This window comes from Seriola dumerili, unplaced genomic scaffold, assembly GCF_002260705.1.
Source record: "Seriola dumerili isolate Sdu_G_001 unplaced genomic scaffold, Sdu_1.0 BDQW01000017.1, whole genome shotgun sequence".
Lineage (NCBI taxonomy): Eukaryota > Metazoa > Chordata > Actinopteri > Carangiformes > Carangidae > Seriola > Seriola dumerili.
In genome coordinates, this window is record NW_019174272.1 from 626,682 (window position 1) to 645,609 (window position 18,928).

Consider the following 18,928-nt stretch of genomic DNA (forward strand, 5'->3'; position numbering starts at 1 on the left):
GTAACAGGGATACTTTTCTTTTGTGAATGACTATTTGTGCTCTCTTTGCTCTCACCACACCCTCCTTGCACAGGTTTATTTATAACAGCACTCCACTTGACTGTGAGAGTTTGTATAGCTGAGAAATGGGTCAGTATTTATGTAATAGCCCATTACTCCTGGAAGTTCTGCTCATTCAGCAGTGAATGCCACCTGTAAAGGCCACTCTGTGATAGAAAGCAACAGCTTCCAAGTCAGTGTGGACGAGAAACTCCTGTAAGTGCTCAAAAAGATGACTGAACATGTATGGGCTACTATTCTGTGACAACTAAACACACTCCATCTGCTGAGGAAGACCATCTGATATGATGGAAAGCCCCCGAACTGCTACAAAATGGACCTTATGCTGAAATTAGTTTTCACGAAGAGAAGAGACACATCCTTTTGAGACCATAGCTTCTTGTTGAGTAAACTGTACAAAGCGGTGTCTATTTTCCGAGAAGCGGACACCTTGATGGGCGTAGATTTCGTTTGAAGCCTCCACCTGGCGGCCACGACCGGTACTGCGTGTTACACTTCCGCGTTGGCTGCAGTTTTCAGGAAACTTTGTCCCACCCTGGTCCCACCCAAAATCTGTGAAAGCGCTCGTTGAGGCAGACCCATGAAGCAGAGGGAAGCTGTGGCTGGATGCATCTGGCCGGAGTCACGTTAAACCTGCAGAGGCAGCAGAGGAGCGCTCACCAGGCGAAACTTACTTCACACTAAGGAGAAAACTGCGCTCAAATAGTCTGTTCTTTTTTCCTTTTTCTTTTTTTTTTTTTAAAGAGAATAAGAGCAACCGATTAAATCAAGGTAAGGAGCACCTCTGATTCTTATTCTTCTTTGGATGGCTTCTTTTTATAACTTTGTGTGTCTTTGGTATAAGTTCAATAATTAATGAGAAAGAAGCCGAACTTTGAAGTAATTACTCAAGTTTAGGAATTTAGTTTTTAATGTTTAATGTTATTCCTTTTTACTTAAATATCATTTTGCATCTTTAAAAGGTGCCTCTTTGCTTCTTTTTATTTACGCCGACTTAATTCATGAATATATAAAATCTTTTTGTTAGATCCTCAGCATTATCTTTAGAGCCCTTACAATCTAATATTTTAAAACATCAGATTTTTTTTGTTTTTTGTTTATCTTTATTTATTTTCTACTGGTTGTGTAATCTCCAGCAGCCATTGGGAGCCATTAAGAGCCTCAGCCTCCAGCCTCTCTTGCTCTGGATAATGTCACATCAGCAGTGACACAACAGGAAGTCCCACATCTCTGATGGGACATTAGAGTCACTCACATTTAGAAACTCTCACAAGTGGATTACCACTTCCCGACCCAATAAGTGGATGATATGAGAGCTTTGGGTCTACTTGATATTTTATGATCCCATTCTATCACCTTGACAGTTGTAATACACAGTGGCTCCTCTCTCCACTAAACAACTTAATCCTTTGTTCTTAGTCTGTTATAATAGTTTAGCAAGGGCAGCCTCCCTTTGTTCCTCTGTCTTTTTACTATCAAATGCCTGCTCAAGTGTGAAGGCATGATAATCCCATGTGTCAGACAGGGTTATGAGTCATTCCTCTCCCTTAGCAGGACCCCAGATCCCCTGTTTGTGTTGCCCCTTTACAGCACAGTTTGGTCTAGATAAGTTGTCAATGTCACGAACAAACTCAGGAAAGAGTATCACTCAAAAGGAAGCCTGCGGAGGGACATGTGAGGATGTCATGTTGTTCTAATTCCCTTGTGATAGCATGCTGCAGCAGTAGAGTGTGTTTGTAGGTGCAGAGAGGATTGGAAATATAGGGCTATACTGTATACCGCTTGTAATGAGTATGTCGGAAGGGCATTGATTTAGTTTTTGCGTGTGTCCTGTGTTAAACAGACAGGTGGTGTGATTCTTCCTGTAGAGGAAGCACGTCCCTCTGACCAATGAGTGGACACACTCATGTTGGTTTTGGCATCAGTCCTTTGCTATGTTTTCCACAGATCCGAACGACAAATGACTGAGCTCTTTTTATATGACTTAGGACATACAGGTCGCTTTTGTCTGTACTTCTGTGGCAGTAATTCATATGATGGTTCCTCCTTTCTGTTTCTTCAGGGTGCCCACATGCTTCAGCATCATTTCCAGTTTCCGCTGAAGAGGAATTTGGCACATCATTGTGATAAAAGGGATGAATGAGGTACAGAGGGATAAAATGTCACTTGTATACTTCAAAATCTGCTTCAAATTTCCAGGGTTTCTTTTCTAGGCTTAAAACAATTTCTTATCAGTTAAATCGTTTTATTTTTTTGTCCAAGTTGCTCCTGTCCCCATTGCTATTTCTTTGAGTAGCGGAGATGCACCACCTTGTCAAGAGCAAAGACCACACCTTCTCAGATCCTGAAAAATTATCAATTTTTTATTAAATAAAACTTTAACTATAAGTTTAAAGAGCAACAATGGCATCATACAACTTTAGACAGCAAATGCCATATGTTTAAAAATTCTGGCTGTTTTTAAGGCTGGTGTCTACTAACTAAACTGATCATGAGATGAGTCAGGATCTGGGTGGTTTACCATCTTGACTGAAGATTTTTCTTGGGCTTATATTTACCCCTTTTTGAAAATCTCATCTAGAATCATAACAAAAACATCACAACATTAACTGTGAGTAAAAAAGGTTTTCATAGTTTTTAATACTGTGCTGCTGGTCACACTGTTCTGTAACCAATTTGGCCTGTTGGTGATTACTACTGACTGCATCTCTTATCTGTTATTTGTATATCCTCCTATCCTCCTTCCTCTGTTTTGTTCTTCCTCTGTCCTCATGTGATCTGGAAACTGAACAGGTCCACCATCGTTAAGGACATCATATTTCTCTTTCTGCTGCTTTGATAAGCAAGAACATGTGCATGCGAGGAAAGAAAGGAGACAAGTTGTAGAAATGGAGATGCACCTATTCAAAACAGAAGTAAAAGCCAGAGATAACAGAAGATCCAAAGCCAAACATTTTAAGATGACAGTTTCTGAGTAATGAAATGTGTACTGATTGGATTTGAAGAGATTAAGACTTCTTTTTCCATTTGTACAAGACTTTCCTATCTACCTTAAGGCCATGCAGCTCACTCAGAATATTTTGTTATGGTTTTTATTTCAGGGCCGTTCTGCTCTCTTCAGAAGGTGCCACCTTGCTTTGTCCAAGGCCGACACACTCACTTCTGTTCCGGCCAAAGCTGCTCTCTCTGTGGACGCAGGCAATGGCGAGGCCACTCAGCCTGAGAGCGAGGTGGCGTTCCCCCTGTCTGAGCTCTCAGACCTGTTCGAGAGCGTGGATGCCTCCCCGTCAACTCAGGATTCAGCTGTGGAGCTGGTTCAGCCCGACCAGCCTGCAGACAGCAGACAGAACCTGCGGATGAAATTCCAGGGCGCTTTCAAAAAGGGCATTTCCAACCCGATGGACCTACTGGAATCCACCATATATGACTCAAATGTGGTTCCAGGCCCCAAGAAAGCACCCATGGACTCACTCTTTGACTATGGTACCTACGGCCACATGAGCAACCAGAAGAAACGCAGGAAGAAGCTTCCAAGAGGGTGAGAGGGGGCCTCACTGACTCTTAACTAATTTATGTGTGTTTCCAGGATGTAATAGTTGTGTGTTCCTTTAGACTTCTTGGTTTTAGGGGTTTACCTTATTGTCTTACTGGTAGTAATAAACCCAGACTGGCACAAAAGGCCTGATTTGGAAAAATGTTGTCATAAAAACAAACACACACACACACACACACACACACACACACACACACACACACACACACACACACACACACACACACACACACACACACACACACACAGTGCAGTCCTTCATTCAGCCCATTCAGTGATCTAACAGAGAGCATGTTGTTGGTTCCTCTGCAGCCGTTGAGGTAATATTTAGGCTGCTGCCTGTTTCTGGCTGCCATACCTGTCCCATATACTACACAGAGCTCCATTTACTGAAGCGCTGAAGGGTGTGGGTGATTACCTAAAAGGTGGTTTCTCTCGACAAAATGTATAATAGAATTAATGGATTTAAAGATAATTCCAAATATTGTTGTAATCATTTAACATCTTGAATGTGTGATATACAATAACATCGTAATTTTTTTGTCTCCTCAGTAAAACCGAGACATCCATTGATGATGGTCCAAGCTCAGAACCACCAAAGGTGATGAAAACATTCAACCGCTCTGTCCTCTTTGACTGTGTGTCACGTGGAGACCCCGAGGCCCTCGAGGGCCTTATGGAGTACCTGCAAAGTCACGGAAAGCGGTTAACTGATGAGGAGTTCAGAGGTGAAACTAAAATGTGTATAGATTTCTGTGTACTTATTTTTCACCTGTCCAAACCAACCCCTGAAAAATGAACTATAAGGGAATAAAAAGGGTTTAAGATCCAAAAAACATAGGTTTATTTCTCACTCTTTTACACAGTTTCTGTCAAATTTCTAACTGTTAAATCTCTACTCTGCCTTTGCAGAAACTCATCTTTATCTAGGTGGTTTTACCTTTGACCTTTGTATTCCCTTGCTTCCCTCTTTCTGCAGTTTTTTGCTTCAGACAATGTGAGAAGGAAAAGGTGGAGCAATGTCTCAGTCTTTGTCTCCTAAGGGCAGGCCCAAGAAAGCTTCCTGTTTATTTGAGGAGTTTTTTCAGGCCTATAACAAGGAGCAGAGAAAAATCACAGCAAACTGTCATCTCTCTGGCTTACAGCCTTTTTTTTTTTAACTGAGAAACTAAAAATTGTAAAGGGCTGCCATGACCCCTATCTTCAACAGTTTGTTCTTATGACCCTGAAAGTGACTTTCACGAAGCTCACTAAACTCTGGCTGTCTTCTTTCCTTTTGTACTGACTCGTAGTACATTAAGAGGAACACAACAGACACATATTACATGACAGTAGATTTTAACAAAGGCACCCACTTCATCAGTTGCCTGGGTTGTGGAAAAGTAATGGACAAAGGTTTGAAATATTTAGCTAAAAGTAATGGGTAAATAGTTAGATAGCTAAAAGTAACAAATAAACGGTTGAATAAACCAACTTAAACAATGACAGTTCAATTGTAACAAAAATTATTACTACAGCATCCACTTTTATAATGTTTATAATGGTAAATAACATCCAGTTTAAAAGTGTTGTAGTGTAGTGTTGATGAGGGTGTATTTGAGTTCATCTGATAGGACTTAGGGGGTATGTCTGAAAAAAGAAATACGACTGTATGAGACTTACAGAGGATCTTAAACTATCCTCTCTAAACAATTCTGTCAAAGAAAGTTTTTTAATCTCATTTTGCTAACAGAGCCATCCACGGGTAAGACGTGCCTGCCTAAGGCCCTGATGAACCTTTATGGTGGTCAGAACGACACCATCCCACTGCTGGTTGACATCGCAGAGAAGACGGGAAACCTCAGAGAGTTCATAAATTCTCCCTTTAGGGATCTGTACTACAGAGGTATGGAAACAGCCCAATAATGAGAACACACAGTTACATAAAACTCATTTGTAATTTAAATTAGTTGTTTAAGAAATAAGCATCTAATTTGAATTGTACAGTTTTGTAGTAGACTACAATCCCCTCATCTTGCACTGAAGCTACCAGAGGCAGTGGTTCGTTACTATATCACCAGACTGGTTGGTGAGGCCCAATTAGCAGGGAAAAGGAATGTTTTTGCAGTGACTTTATTACACAGTTGTGTGTAACAGCACTGTATACAGCCTGTGAGATAACAGTGCCTTTTCACCTTGTAACACCTTGTAATACAAAATGTGATGTTGCATTGTTATTGTTTACATATTGACCTAATCTCTGTACTTTTCACAAGTAATTTCACAATTTTTATTTTCTTTTATTTTCTTTTTTGCTCATGCAGGAAACACTTTTTATGTGAAAACATAAAAATCTTTAAGGGCTCAGTTTCTACGGGTGATTCCAGAGAAACAACCTACACATAAATCTAGCCCTAACCCCTCACAGCTTATAGTTTTTTATGACCTGCACCCTCAAGTTCATAGTTGGGCATCAGTTCCACAAAAGACAAATATCTGTAGACAAATGGCAAGTTGGATACTCCTTCTTTCGTGTAACTGTCTTATTTGCTTATTTGTCAACATAACGTACTCCATACACCTCAATTTAGTTATTATTTCTTGGAAAACAATCTTTCACATCATTTTTTTTCAACTGAACACAGCACACAAAGCAGTGGTATGAAATAACACCTCTGTGTTGTGTTTTGTTGCACTGTCAGGTCAAACAGCGCTCCACATTGCCATAGAGCGACGCTGTAAGCAGTATGTTGAGTTGCTGGTGGAGAAGGGGGCTGATGTTCACGCCCAGGCAAGGGGACGTTTCTTCCAGCCCAAAGACGAGGGGGGCTACTTCTACTTTGGTAATGACCTTTGTCACACACATAAACCATGTTTTCGAACAACAGAGTTCATTGTGTTTCTGTATCTTTATATTATATCTGTATTTAGGAGATAAAAAGACAGAAACATTCAGACGTTGGGTTCTGAAAAGCTGTTACTGTATTTTCTGCCTCATACGGCTGTAATGATGTGGTTTGTCTGAGGTTTCTGTGACTTCACTCATCACTTTTTCAATTTCCACATTGGCTCTAAGTTTCTGCTTTATGCACAAGTGGCCTTTCTGTCTTTTACAACCTGGAGTTGACATCAAAGTTTTGTAATGTGCTGCAGTTGCCAAAATAAAATAGTTGACCAACGGTACATTTTCCTGGCAAAGAAATCTTTGTTGCCGTACAGAAATTAAGTGACATTACACCCCACCCATTTGCTTTTTAACGTGGTGAGTGTTGGCTGGACTAATACAGTCAGCTACTGCAGTGGTCCAGTGGTGAACTCCACCTTACACCCAAATGTTTTTTGAAGTGTCGTACGAGGAACCGTCATTAGTAATGCTCCAAAAACACATGAAAAGACAAGCATTATGTCATATGTTCAAGAGGCACGTCCAGTGAAAGGTGTCTGTATTCAGCAGTTAAGAAAAGTAAACATCCTCTGCCGGTGGGAAGGACTTCACTGACCTCTAAGACTAGAAGGAAAAATAAATCAGCCTGTAAATTAAACTCAATACTACCCTCTGCTGGCTTCTGTAAAGGCCCTATCTCCTCCATCACAGTAGACAATGTGATACCCAGAGAAAAATATGTTTGTATTTATAACGATATGTCACTTTAGTTTTTTGATGATAATCATGGCAGGTATAATTGATATTAATGTTACTCTAAAAAAGCATGAAAAGAAAGGTAGAAGTGACTTGTTCTGGACTCTGTTTTATTTATTTACCCAACCCAATTTAAGAATTGTTTATTTGATTACATTCAAGTGTTATATTCCTCACTCATCACAGAGGAGATGATTTCTATTTGCACTTAGCACGGTTGTCATTCCCAAATCCCAGCGTGTCCGGGCACAGTGTGAGTAATTTGCTGCGGAGCTTTGCAGTGAGGTGAACAGGAACCTGGCAGGGCTGACGGCTAATGGGATTTAGACTCACGCTAACACTCTGCATGCACCCGTGCAAATCCATGAAGAGGAGCGTTTCTATGTGAGGTGACAAAGTAATCTGTCACCCATGGCAACGGCTCATTTTCAGCAGCTGCTTTTGGCACTCTGGCCCCATTGCGCCCCTCCCTCAAACAACTGCTAATTGTGCTGTTTTCATAGCAGGGATTTAAGTCAAATCTTTGATCCATGTTTAGTATGCTTTGCAAAAACATACAGACGCCAGCTATAGTTCTTAATTAACCCTCCTGTTGATTTGCTTATTTTTAAGCTGGAATGCAGTTCTCTTAATCTCCTGTGAATTGAGTGTGAAGTGAGTGTTCTCTCTCTCTCTCTGTTTGCCCAGGTGAGCTGCCTCTCTCGCTGGCTGCATGCACTAACCAGCCTGACATTGTGCACTACCTGACTGAGAATCCACACAAGAAAGCCGACCTGCGGCGCCAGGACTCACGTGGAAACACAGTACTGCACGCCCTAGTGCACATTGCGGACAACACCAAGGACAACACACGTTTCCTCACAAAGATGTACGACCTGCTGCTAATCAAGAGCGCTAAGCTCTACCCGGAATGCAGCCTGGAGACAGTGCTCAACAGTGATGGCATGTCACCTCTCATGATGGCTGCCAAGCTGGGCAAGATAGGGGTAGGGATGATGATGTATCAGTGTATAATAAAAGTTTTCCTCATCACATTTCTACATTAGGTTACCTTCTCCATATTCCTCCAGGTTTTTCAGCACATTATCCGGCGTGAGATCAAAGATGAGGAAGTCCGTCATCTGTCTCGAAAGTTTAAGGACTGGGCATACGGTCCAGTGTACTCCTCCCTCTATGATCTATCGTCATTGGATACATGTGGAGAGGAACCGTCTGTGCTGGAAATCCTTGTGTACAACAGTCGCAATGAGGTGAATGAAGACAATTTTTTGTTTATTTGTCATTCAAAAGGCTGAAATGAAATGTTATTTCTCTCAAGATCAGGGTATTAAGAGCAACAAAACACCAGGCTTGATATAAAAAAACTTCAAGACAAAACATAAAAATGCCTGAAATGTATGGGAGCATGCAAGAAAAGTCCCGTGTGTACAAAGATCAGACTTTTGTTATTTTATTTTGATTACATTGTATTTGTGTCATGTTTCTGGTCCTGTTGTCAGAACCGCCATGAGATGCTGGCAGTGGAGCCCATCAACGAGCTGCTGAGGGCTAAATGGCAGAAGTTTGCTGCTGTCACCTTTTACATCAGTGTGGTTTCCTACCTCATCACCATGATCACCTTCACCCTAGTGGCTTATTACCACCCAACACAGGGAACGGTGGGTGCGGAACAACTGAAAATGTCAATTGTTCTCACAGTGTGGCTAGATTGAAGGGGGAACTGATCAGTGATTCATAATATGAAATTGTTGAATGTGCCCCTGCAGCACTGAATTTTCAATACACCACGTGAACCATATACCATAGAAGATATTTAAATTTTTGCTTATTTAATATATATGTGCTGTGTTTTATGTAGGCCACATGTGCTGCACATTAGATCCCTTAAAACTGTTTTCAAACGAAATGCTAATGCATCATGTATTTAAGGACTTTGGGAAATTCGCTTATCTGCTTTCTTGGCAAGAGGTAGATGAGTAGACAATGCCACTGTCAAATCTGTACACTAAATATGCAGCCAGCAGCTGGTTAGCTTAGCTTAGCATAAACACAAGAAGCAGGGGGAAACAGCTAACCTGGCTCTGTCCAAAGTTAAAAATCTTCCAAAATCCACCTTTAATTTTTTGAATCTGATTTACACATTATATTCTATTTGTTTAATCAGTACACAAACCTAAATGTAAAAACAGATGGAGGGTTATGTGTTAATACAAAACTATACTAACCAGCGGCCGGCTCTAGCTTTATTCTTAACAGACAGCTATTTAATGTTAAAAAATTAAGGTTGAGTTGAATCTAAATTAAATTAATGTCATTGCTAAGTCTCATCTTCCTCCCTTCAGCCTCCGTACCCCTACAAAACATCCTCTGACTACCTGCGGATGGTGGGAGAGATTGTCACCTTGGCGTCGGGAATCTTCTTTTTCCTCACCAATGTGAGTTTGATGCATCTTTACAGATTAATCACTGATTGTCTCTCAACTTTTTCCCAGACTCTTGCATCAAATTCAAAACTAGAACGACAGTGTTGTTGTCATTATGGAAATGTATCTCCTGCTTTTTGCAGATTAAAGACGTCTTCCTGAAGAAGTGTCCCGGGGTGAAGTCTTTATTTATTGATGGATCCTTTCAGCTGCTGTAGTAAGTCCCTATCCTCTGTCCCTCCTCCGCCTCTTCCTCAAAACTGCTGCAGCTCTTGCTGACTTTTACCCGGGGCAAATTTTGCATCCTTTTAATTGAGTCATCTAATTAATATCTAAACCTCCTCGCTGGCATATTTCATAGTTTACATCTTTAATTAAACCCATGATACAAACAAAGAGCAGAGAATATCGTGCACCTCTCTGAACCGTGTTGATTTAGATCATTAGCAACATGGCTGTGATGTCTACATTCTGTAACAATGTCAAATACTAGCAATCGAGCCTTCATGTATTAAATCAGTATCACAGACTTTAGCATTGGAACTGGCTCTTTGACAAAGTTTTTCTCTGTCCTCTCTAGTTTCATCTACTCTGTACTGATTGTAGTCACAGCTGCTCTCTACCTGTCTGGCATTAAAGCCTATGTGTCTGTGATGGTGTTTGCACTTGTCCTTGGCTGGATGAACACACTTTACTTCACCAGAGGCCTGAAGCTCACTGGCACCTACAGCATTATGATACAGAAGGTTAGACACTGGAGGAAATTAACAGAAAATTAATTAACCTTAAACGTCACCATCCATGAGTCTTAACACTCCTTTTATTTTTTGTTCTCAGATTCTTTTCAAAGACCTTTTCAGATTTTTGCTGGTGTATGTGCTCTTCATGATTGGATATGCATCAGGTAGGCTTATGTTCATCTAATTTTACAGGCCTGTGTCAGCATTACTTAAAGGGATAGTTATGGGAAATTCATTATTTTACCATGAATTAGATTGGGATATATATAATAATAAAAACACTCTCTCATTTACACTAAGGTAAGCTAAATGTCTACCTGTTAACTCTAACAGGGTATATCCCCGTTTCCAGTGTTTATGCTAAGCTAGCATACTCTGGCTTGTAGCCTGGCTTCAAAGGAAAAAAAAATCACTTATTAGTACTTGTAATGCTGACTACTTTACACAATATTTCTGTTTGATCTGTACAAAAACCTCAGTGTAAAATCATCACCCACTATATCACCCTGTTTCCAGTCCTTCTGCCAAGTGAATCATCTCTTAAGTATAGCTTCATACAGATATGAGAGTGGTATGGATTTCCAAATCTAACTCTAGACAAGAAAGTGAATTAGCGTGGCTCTCAGAAAGTTGAATTACTCCTTACTCCAAGTGCTCATAGATGCAAAACCCAACATTATCTGTTCAAACCCACAGCCCTGGTGTCCCTGCTGACAGTGTGTCCTCCACCGGGCACTGAATGTGAAGGGGGCTGCCCCACCTACCCCAAGTGCCGGGACCCAGACACTTTTAGTACCTTCCTACTGGACCTTTTCAAGCTGACCATTGGAATGGGAGAACTGGATATGATCCACAGCGCACAGTATCCAGCGGTCTTCCTCATCCTGTTGATTACTTATATCATCCTCACGTTTGTGCTGCTGCTCAACATGTTGATCGCTTTGATGGGGGAGACTGTGGGGCAGGTGTCGAAGGAGAGCAAGAAGATCTGGAAACTTCAGGTGAGCTGGTTGTTTGTCTCATTACTTTGAGTGGTATGTAGCCATGCAGATGGCTTTGGCTTAAATTGTCCAGGTTTTCATAGATTCATCTTTGGTATTTCTGCCTCCATCCCCAACACATGTTAGGTGAAACAAACAAAATGCAAATTTGAAAAATGAAATTTAAACAAGCCTATGAGTCTACAAACACTCTAGTGGCTATGTGAGGCTGTACCAAGGCACAGGGTGCTATAAGCTGACATGCTCAAATCAACAATGATTGTTGTTTAGCTGGTATAATATTTACTATTTTAGTTTAGTATGTTAGCATTTTAACATTTACTAGTAAGCTCTTAACACAAACTACAACTGAGGCTGATGGGAATGTCATTAGTTTAGCAGGTATTGAGATTGATGTTGGTTAAAAAAAGGTAAGGAATCACTAAAGTTTTTACAATTCATACTGTGGGTACCGTGAATGTGTATATTAAATTTCATGGCAATCTATTTAATAAATGTTAAGACATTTCGCTCAACACTACAGATGTGCACTTCATGGCAACACTAGAGGAAAAGTCATCAGGAGTCATTCTCTGGGCACCATGATTTCTGAACAAAATTTGATTTTCATTTTATGGTTTTATTTGTATTTGAGTGGAGGCAGAAATCTCATAGTCAGATATCTCACAACCTGGACAAATAAGACCAAAGCTGTCTGAATGGCTAAATACCACAAGATGTTTGAGAAAATATGTTTCTGTAAATTGAGAGGGATAAATACTCTACCTGAACATGTTTATATATAATGTATACTCACAGTGGGCAACAACCATCTTGGACATCGAGCGCTCATTCCCAGTCTGCCTCCGCAAGTCTTTTCGAGCCGGGGAGATGGTGACTGTTGGGAAGAACTGGGATGGCACACCAGACAGACGCTGGTGCTTCAGGTATTTTGCATTACTTATAACCACTCACTCAGCAGCGCCAATGCCACTTCAAAGAAAACTGTCAATCACAGGGGTGTCTTGTTATATCAGGGTGGATGAGGTTCATTGGTGTCACTGGAATCAGAACCTGGCAATAATCAACGAGGATCCAGGCAAGAGCGAGACCAGCCAAGCCAATGTGTTGCAGCAGGGCGTTGGAGTCTTGAGGAGAGGTGAGATTCTAATTGTGTATATTCATAACAAGGGTGTAGGTTTGGTCTCAACATTGGAACGGATGCAACAACACCGCCACCCCTCCAAAACAAAGAGATTGACTTTTTAATGCCGTCAACCAAATGGTTTATTAACATATAAGATATGCAAATGTAATATATGTACATGTGTTTAATTTCCATATATGAAATATAAGTACATATTAAGTAAAATCATATATGTATATACAGGATATATATATGTGTATAAAATGTAAAAAATTACATATGAAATCATATATTGACATATCTATCGAGCTAATAGAAACATGTATTTTAGTGTGTCTGTTTATATTATAGGTTTATATTATAGACATACTGTATGTTACATAAATATATATCCATCCCCAATCCTGTCAGTATATTTCCTTTATATATGTAAATATAACAGATAAACTTAATTAAATTTAATATTAAGAAAATAATATACAAACATAAACTTTTAAAGAATGTTGTAATAAAGTTTCACTTTGAGAATTTCATGTACGTTATAAACATATCTTAATATATCAAAACGATGTTTATACTGTGTATCATAATAACATATCCTCTTGTAATGACATATATGGTAACATTACTCTTGATATAGGGACAAATATGTCATATATATGTCATAAGTCATAGTATACTAAGGCATAAAAACATCATAGTATAGTAAGCCCTAAAAAGTTGAAAAAATGTCAAACTATAGTAAGGCATAAAGAGGTAAAAAAAAACTCATAGTATAGTAAAACATGAAAACTGCATAAAACGTCATAGTATAGTAAGTCATAAAAACGTCATAGTATAGTAAGGCATAAACACGGCATAAAACATCATAATAAAGTAAAGCATAAAAAGGTGAAAAAACGTCGTAGTATAGTAAAGCATAAAAACGTGAAAAAATGTCGTAGTATAGTAAGGCATAAAAGAGTCAAAAAACGTCATAGTATAGTAAAGCATAAAAATGGTATAAAGTGTCTTAGTATAGTAAGGCATAAAAAGGTCAAAAAACGCCATAATATAATAAGGCATAGAAACATCATAGTATAGTAAGGCATGAAATGTGATATTATAGTAAGGCATGAAAATGTAAAAAAACACCATAGTATAGTAAGGCATAGAAAGATGAAAAAAACGTCATAGTATACTAAGGCATGAAATTTCATAGTATAGTAAGCATAAAAATGTCAAAAAAAGTCATCGTATAGTAAAGCAAAAAAAGGTCAAAAAAAGCGATAGTGTAGTAAGGCAAAAAAAAGTCAAAAAACGTCATAGTATAGTAAGTCATAAAAATGGCATGAATTATCATAGTATAGTAAGGTATAAAAATGGCAAAATACATCATAGTATAGTAAGGCATAAAAAGATGAAAAAACATCATAGTATAGTAAAGCATAAAAACAGTATAAAACATCATAGTATAGAAAGGCATAACAAGGTGAAAATACGCCATAGAAAGTAAGGCAAAAAAAAGGGATAAAACGTCATAGTATAGTAAGGTTTAAAATGTCATTGTATAGTAATGCATATAAAAGATGAAATAACGTCATAGTATATTAAGGCATGACGTGTTATTATAGTAGGTAAAAGGTAAAAAAACATCATAGTATAGTTAGGCTTAAGAAGGTCAAAAAACGTCATAGTATAGTAAGGCATGAAAACGGCATAAAACATCATAGTATAGTAAGGAATAAAAAGTTCAAAAAACGTCATATTATAGTAAGGCATAAAAACGCCAAAAAGCATCATAGTATAGTAAGACATAAAAATGGCATAAAACGTCATAGTATAGTAAGGCAAACAAACGGCATAAAACGTCATAGTATAGCAAGGTATAAAACGTCATAGCTATACTATGACGTTTTATACTTACTATATTATAGCATATTAAGGCACAAAAAGGTCAAAAAACATCATAGTATAGTAAGGCAAACAAACGGGATAAAACGTCATAGTACAATAAGATATAAAACGTCATAGTATAGTAAGGTATAAAAATGTCAAAAAAATGTAATACTATATTAAGACATAAAAACGGCATAAAACGTCATAGTATAGTAAGGCATAAAAAGGTGAAAAAAGTCACATTATCATAAGCCATNCATAAGGCAAAAAAAACGGCATAAAACGTCATAGTATAATGAGGTACAAAACGTCATAGTATAGTAAGGCGTAAAGANTAACCACTGCACTACTAACACACTTTACTGACAAAAAACATCATATTAAAGTATGGATTAAATTGTCACAGTAAAGTTAGGCAAAAAATGGCATAAAACGTCATAGTATAATAAGGTATGNGTATAGTAAGACATAAAAAGGGGAAAAAACATCACAGTATAGTAAGGCACAAAAAGGTGAAAAAACGTCATAGTACAGTAAGGCAAAAAAACGTCATAAAACATCATAGTATAATAAGGTACAAAACGTCATAGTATAGTAAGGCGTAAAGAAGTGAAAAAACGTCATAGTATAGTAAGGCAAACAAACGGGATAAAACGTCATAGTACAATAAGATATAAAACGTCATAATATAGTAAGGTATAAAAATGTCAAAAAAACGTAATAGTATATTAAGACATAAAAATGGCATAAAACGTCATAATATAGTAAGGTATAAAAATGTCAAAAAAACATAATAGTATAGTAAGACATAAAAAGGGGAAAAAACATCACAGTATAGTAAAGCATAAAAAGGTCAAAAAACGTCATAGTATAGTTAGGCAAAAAATGGCATAAAACGTCATAGTATAGTAAGGTATAAAAAAGGGGAAAAACGTCATAGTATAGTAAAGCATGAAAAGGTCAAAAAACGTCATAGTATAGTAAGGTATAAAAATGTCAAAAAAACATAATAGTATAGTAAGACATAAAAAGGGGAAAAAACATCACAGTATAGTAAAGCATAAAAAGGTCAAAAAACGTCATAGTATAGTTAGGCAAAAAATGGCATAAAACGTCATAGTATAGTAAGGTATAAAAATGTCAAAAAAACATAATAGTATAGTAAGACATAAAAACAGCATAAAATGTCATAGTATAGTAAGGCATAAAAAGGTGAAAAAAGTCACATTATCATAAGCCATAAAAAGGTGAAAAAACATCATAGTACAGTAAGGCATGAAGAGGTCAAAAAAACGTCATAGTATAGTAAGGCATAAAAACTGCATAAAACGTCATAGTATAATAAGATAAAAAACGTCATAGTATACTAAGGCATAACAATGGCATAAAACGTCATAGTATAGTAAGGCAAAAAAAGGTCAAAAAAATGTCATAGTATAGTAAGGCAAAAAAAAGTGAAAAAAAGTCATAGAAAAGTAAGGCAAAAAAAAGGGGATAAAATGTCATAGCTATACTATGACGTTTTATACTTACTATATTATAGCATATTAAGGCACAAAAAGGTCAAAAAACATCATAGTATAGTAAGGCAAACAAACGGGATAAAACGTCATAGTACAATAAGATATAAAACGTCATAATATAGTAAGGTATAAAAATGTCAAAAAAACGTAATAGTATATTAAGACATAAAAATGGCATAAAACGTCATAATATAGTAAGGCATAAAAAGTTGAAAAAAGTCATAGTATCATAAGGCAAAAAAAACGGCATAAAACGTCATAGTATAATAAGATAAAAAACGTCATAGTATACTAAGGCATAACAATGGCATAAAACGTCATAGTATAGTAAGGCAAAAAAAGGTCAAAAAAATGTCATAGTATAGTAAGGCAAAAAAGCTCAAAAAAGGTCATAGTATTGTAAGGCACAAAAAGGTGAAAAAACGTCACAGTATAGTATGGTAATTGAATGGCATAAAACGTCATTGTACAATAAGGTATAAAACGTCATAGTATAGTAAGGTATAAAACGTCATAGTATAGTAAGACATAAAAAGGTTAAAAAACGTCATAGTACAGTAAGGCATGAAAAGGTCAAAAAACCTCATAGTATAGTAAGGTATAAAACGTCATAGTATAGTAAGACATAAAAAGGTTAAAAAACGTCATAGTATAGTAAGACATAAAAACGGCATAAAACATCATAGTATAGTTAGGCACAAAAAGGTGAAAAAAAGTCATAGTATAGTAAGTCATAAAAAAGTCAAAAAACGTCATAGTATAGTAAGGCACAAAAAGGTGAAAAAATGTCATAGTGTCGTAAGTCAAAAAAATGGGATAAAAGGTCATAGTATAATAAGGCAAAAAAAGTTATAGTATAGTAAGGCACAAAAAGGTGAAAAAACGTCATAGTATAGTAACGCATAAAAACGTCATAGTATAGTAAGGCATAAAACGTCATAGTACAGTAAGTTATAAAAGGGTCAAAAAACGTTGTAAGGTATAACAACAGCATAAAACGTCACTGTATAGTAAGGCATAAAAAGGTCAAAAAACGTCATAGTATAGTAAGGCATAAAAATGGCATAAAACGTCATATCATAGTAGGGCATAAAAAGGTGAAAAAACATCATAGTATGGTAAGGCATAAAAATGGCATAAAACGTCATAGTATAGTAAAGCATAAAAAGGTGAAAAAAAACGTCATAGTATAGTTAGGTATAAAAGGGTCAAAAAACGTCATAGTATAGTAAGGTATAAAAACAGCATAAAACGTCACTGTATAGTAAGGCATAAAAAGGTCAAAAAACGTCATAGTATAGTAAGGCATGAAAATGGCATAAAACGTCATAGTATAGTAGGGCATAAAAAGGTGAAAAAACGTCATAGTATAGTAAGGCATAAAAATGGCATAAAACGTCATAGTATAGTAAGGCAAAAAAAGGTCAAAAAATGTCATAGTATAGTTGGGCATAAAAAGGTGAAAAAACATCATGGTATAGTGAGGCATAAAAATGGCATAAAACGTCATAGTATAATAAGGCATAAAAAGGTGAAAAAACGTCATAGTATAGTAAGGCATAAAAAGGTGAAAAAACATAGTATAGTAAGGCATAAAAAGGTGAAAAAACATCATAGTATGGTAAGGCATAAAAATGGCATAAAACGTCATAGTATAGTAAAGCATAAAAAGGTGAAAAAAAACGTCATAGTATAGTTAGGTATAAAAGGGTCAAAAAACGTCATAGTATAGTAAGGTATAAAAACAGCATAAAACGTCACTGTATAGTAAGGCATAAAAAGGTCAAAAAACGTCATAGTATAGTAAGGCATGAAAATGGCATAAAACGTCATAGTATAGTAGGGCATAAAAAGGTGAAAAAACGTCATAGTATAGTAAGGCATAAAAATGGCATAAAACGTCATAGTATAGTAAGGCAAAAAAAGGTCAAAAAATGTCATAGTATAGTTGGGCATAAAAAGGTGAAAAAACATCATGGTATAGTGAGGCATAAAAATGGCATAAAACGTCATAGTATAATAAGGCATAAAAAGGTGAAAAAACGTCATAGTATAGTAAGGCATAAAAAGGTGAAAAAACGTCATAGTATAGTAAGGCAAAAAAAGGTGAAAAAAGTCACAGTATCATAAGGCATAAAAAGGTGAAAAAACATCATAGCAGAGTAAAGCAAAAAAACGGCATAAAACGTCATAGAATAATAAGGTAAAAAACGTCATAGTATAGTAAGGCATAAAAAGGTGAAAAAAGTCACAGTATCGTAAGGCATAAAAAGGTGAAAAAACATCATAGCATAGTAAAGCAAAAAAACGGCATAAAACGACATAGTATAATAAGGTATAAAACGTCATAGTATAGTAAGGCATAAAAAGGTCAAAAAACATCATAGTATAGTAAGTCATAAAAATGGCATAAAACGTCATAGTATAGTAAGTAATAAAAATGGCATAAAACATCATAGTATAGTAAGGCATAAAAACGGCATAAAACGTCATGGTATAGTAAGGTATGAAAATATCTCAAAAACATCATAGTATAGCAAGGTATGAAAAGGTCAAAAAATGGCATAGTATAGTAAATCATAAAACGTCATACTAAAGTAAGGCATTACAGTCCGCAACAAACCTAAAATGCATGTTTAAGGACTGTCACATGATACCAGATTGCCCTGAGAGAACCCATAGAGACACAAGAAGAACACACAAACTCCTAACAGAATGGCCCCAAACAGGGCTTGAACTCACAACCTTCTAGTTGAAGGGCAAGAGCTCTAACCACTGCACTACTAACACACATTACTGACAAAAAACATCATACTAAAGTATGGATTAAAACGTCATAGTATAGTAAGGCATAAAAAGGTCAAAAAACATCATAGTATAGTAAGGCATAAAAACAGCATGAAACGTCATAGTATAGTAAGGCAAAAAAGGACGAAAAACACCATAATATAGTAAGGTCTAAAAATGTCAAAAAACGTCATAGTATAGTAAGGCATAAAAACGGC

The 18,928-nt window shown here is 36.9% G+C and overlaps 1 protein-coding gene across 1 annotated transcript in view; it reads left to right on the forward strand.

Annotated features, from left to right (window-relative positions):
• Nucleotides 1-667: 667 nt before the first annotated feature.
• The window catches only part of trpv4 (transient receptor potential cation channel subfamily V member 4), a 26,079-nt gene continuing 7,818 nt past the window's right edge, over nucleotides 668-18,928 (forward strand). The window contains exons 1-16 of the mRNA XM_022757227.1: nucleotides 668-831; nucleotides 2,123-2,204; nucleotides 3,162-3,598; nucleotides 4,166-4,341; nucleotides 5,346-5,498; nucleotides 6,295-6,435; nucleotides 7,920-8,218; nucleotides 8,303-8,482; nucleotides 8,732-8,890; nucleotides 9,575-9,667; nucleotides 9,799-9,872; nucleotides 10,236-10,401; nucleotides 10,493-10,559; nucleotides 11,092-11,396; nucleotides 12,195-12,322; nucleotides 12,413-12,534. Coding sequence (XP_022612948.1) covers nucleotides 2,196-2,204; nucleotides 3,162-3,598; nucleotides 4,166-4,341; nucleotides 5,346-5,498; nucleotides 6,295-6,435; nucleotides 7,920-8,218; nucleotides 8,303-8,482; nucleotides 8,732-8,890; nucleotides 9,575-9,667; nucleotides 9,799-9,872; nucleotides 10,236-10,401; nucleotides 10,493-10,559; nucleotides 11,092-11,396; nucleotides 12,195-12,322; nucleotides 12,413-12,534 — 2,509 coding nt within the window. The 5' untranslated portion in view covers nucleotides 668-831; nucleotides 2,123-2,195. The remainder of the gene's footprint in view (nucleotides 832-2,122; nucleotides 2,205-3,161; nucleotides 3,599-4,165; nucleotides 4,342-5,345; nucleotides 5,499-6,294; nucleotides 6,436-7,919; nucleotides 8,219-8,302; nucleotides 8,483-8,731; nucleotides 8,891-9,574; nucleotides 9,668-9,798; nucleotides 9,873-10,235; nucleotides 10,402-10,492; nucleotides 10,560-11,091; nucleotides 11,397-12,194; nucleotides 12,323-12,412; nucleotides 12,535-18,928) is intronic.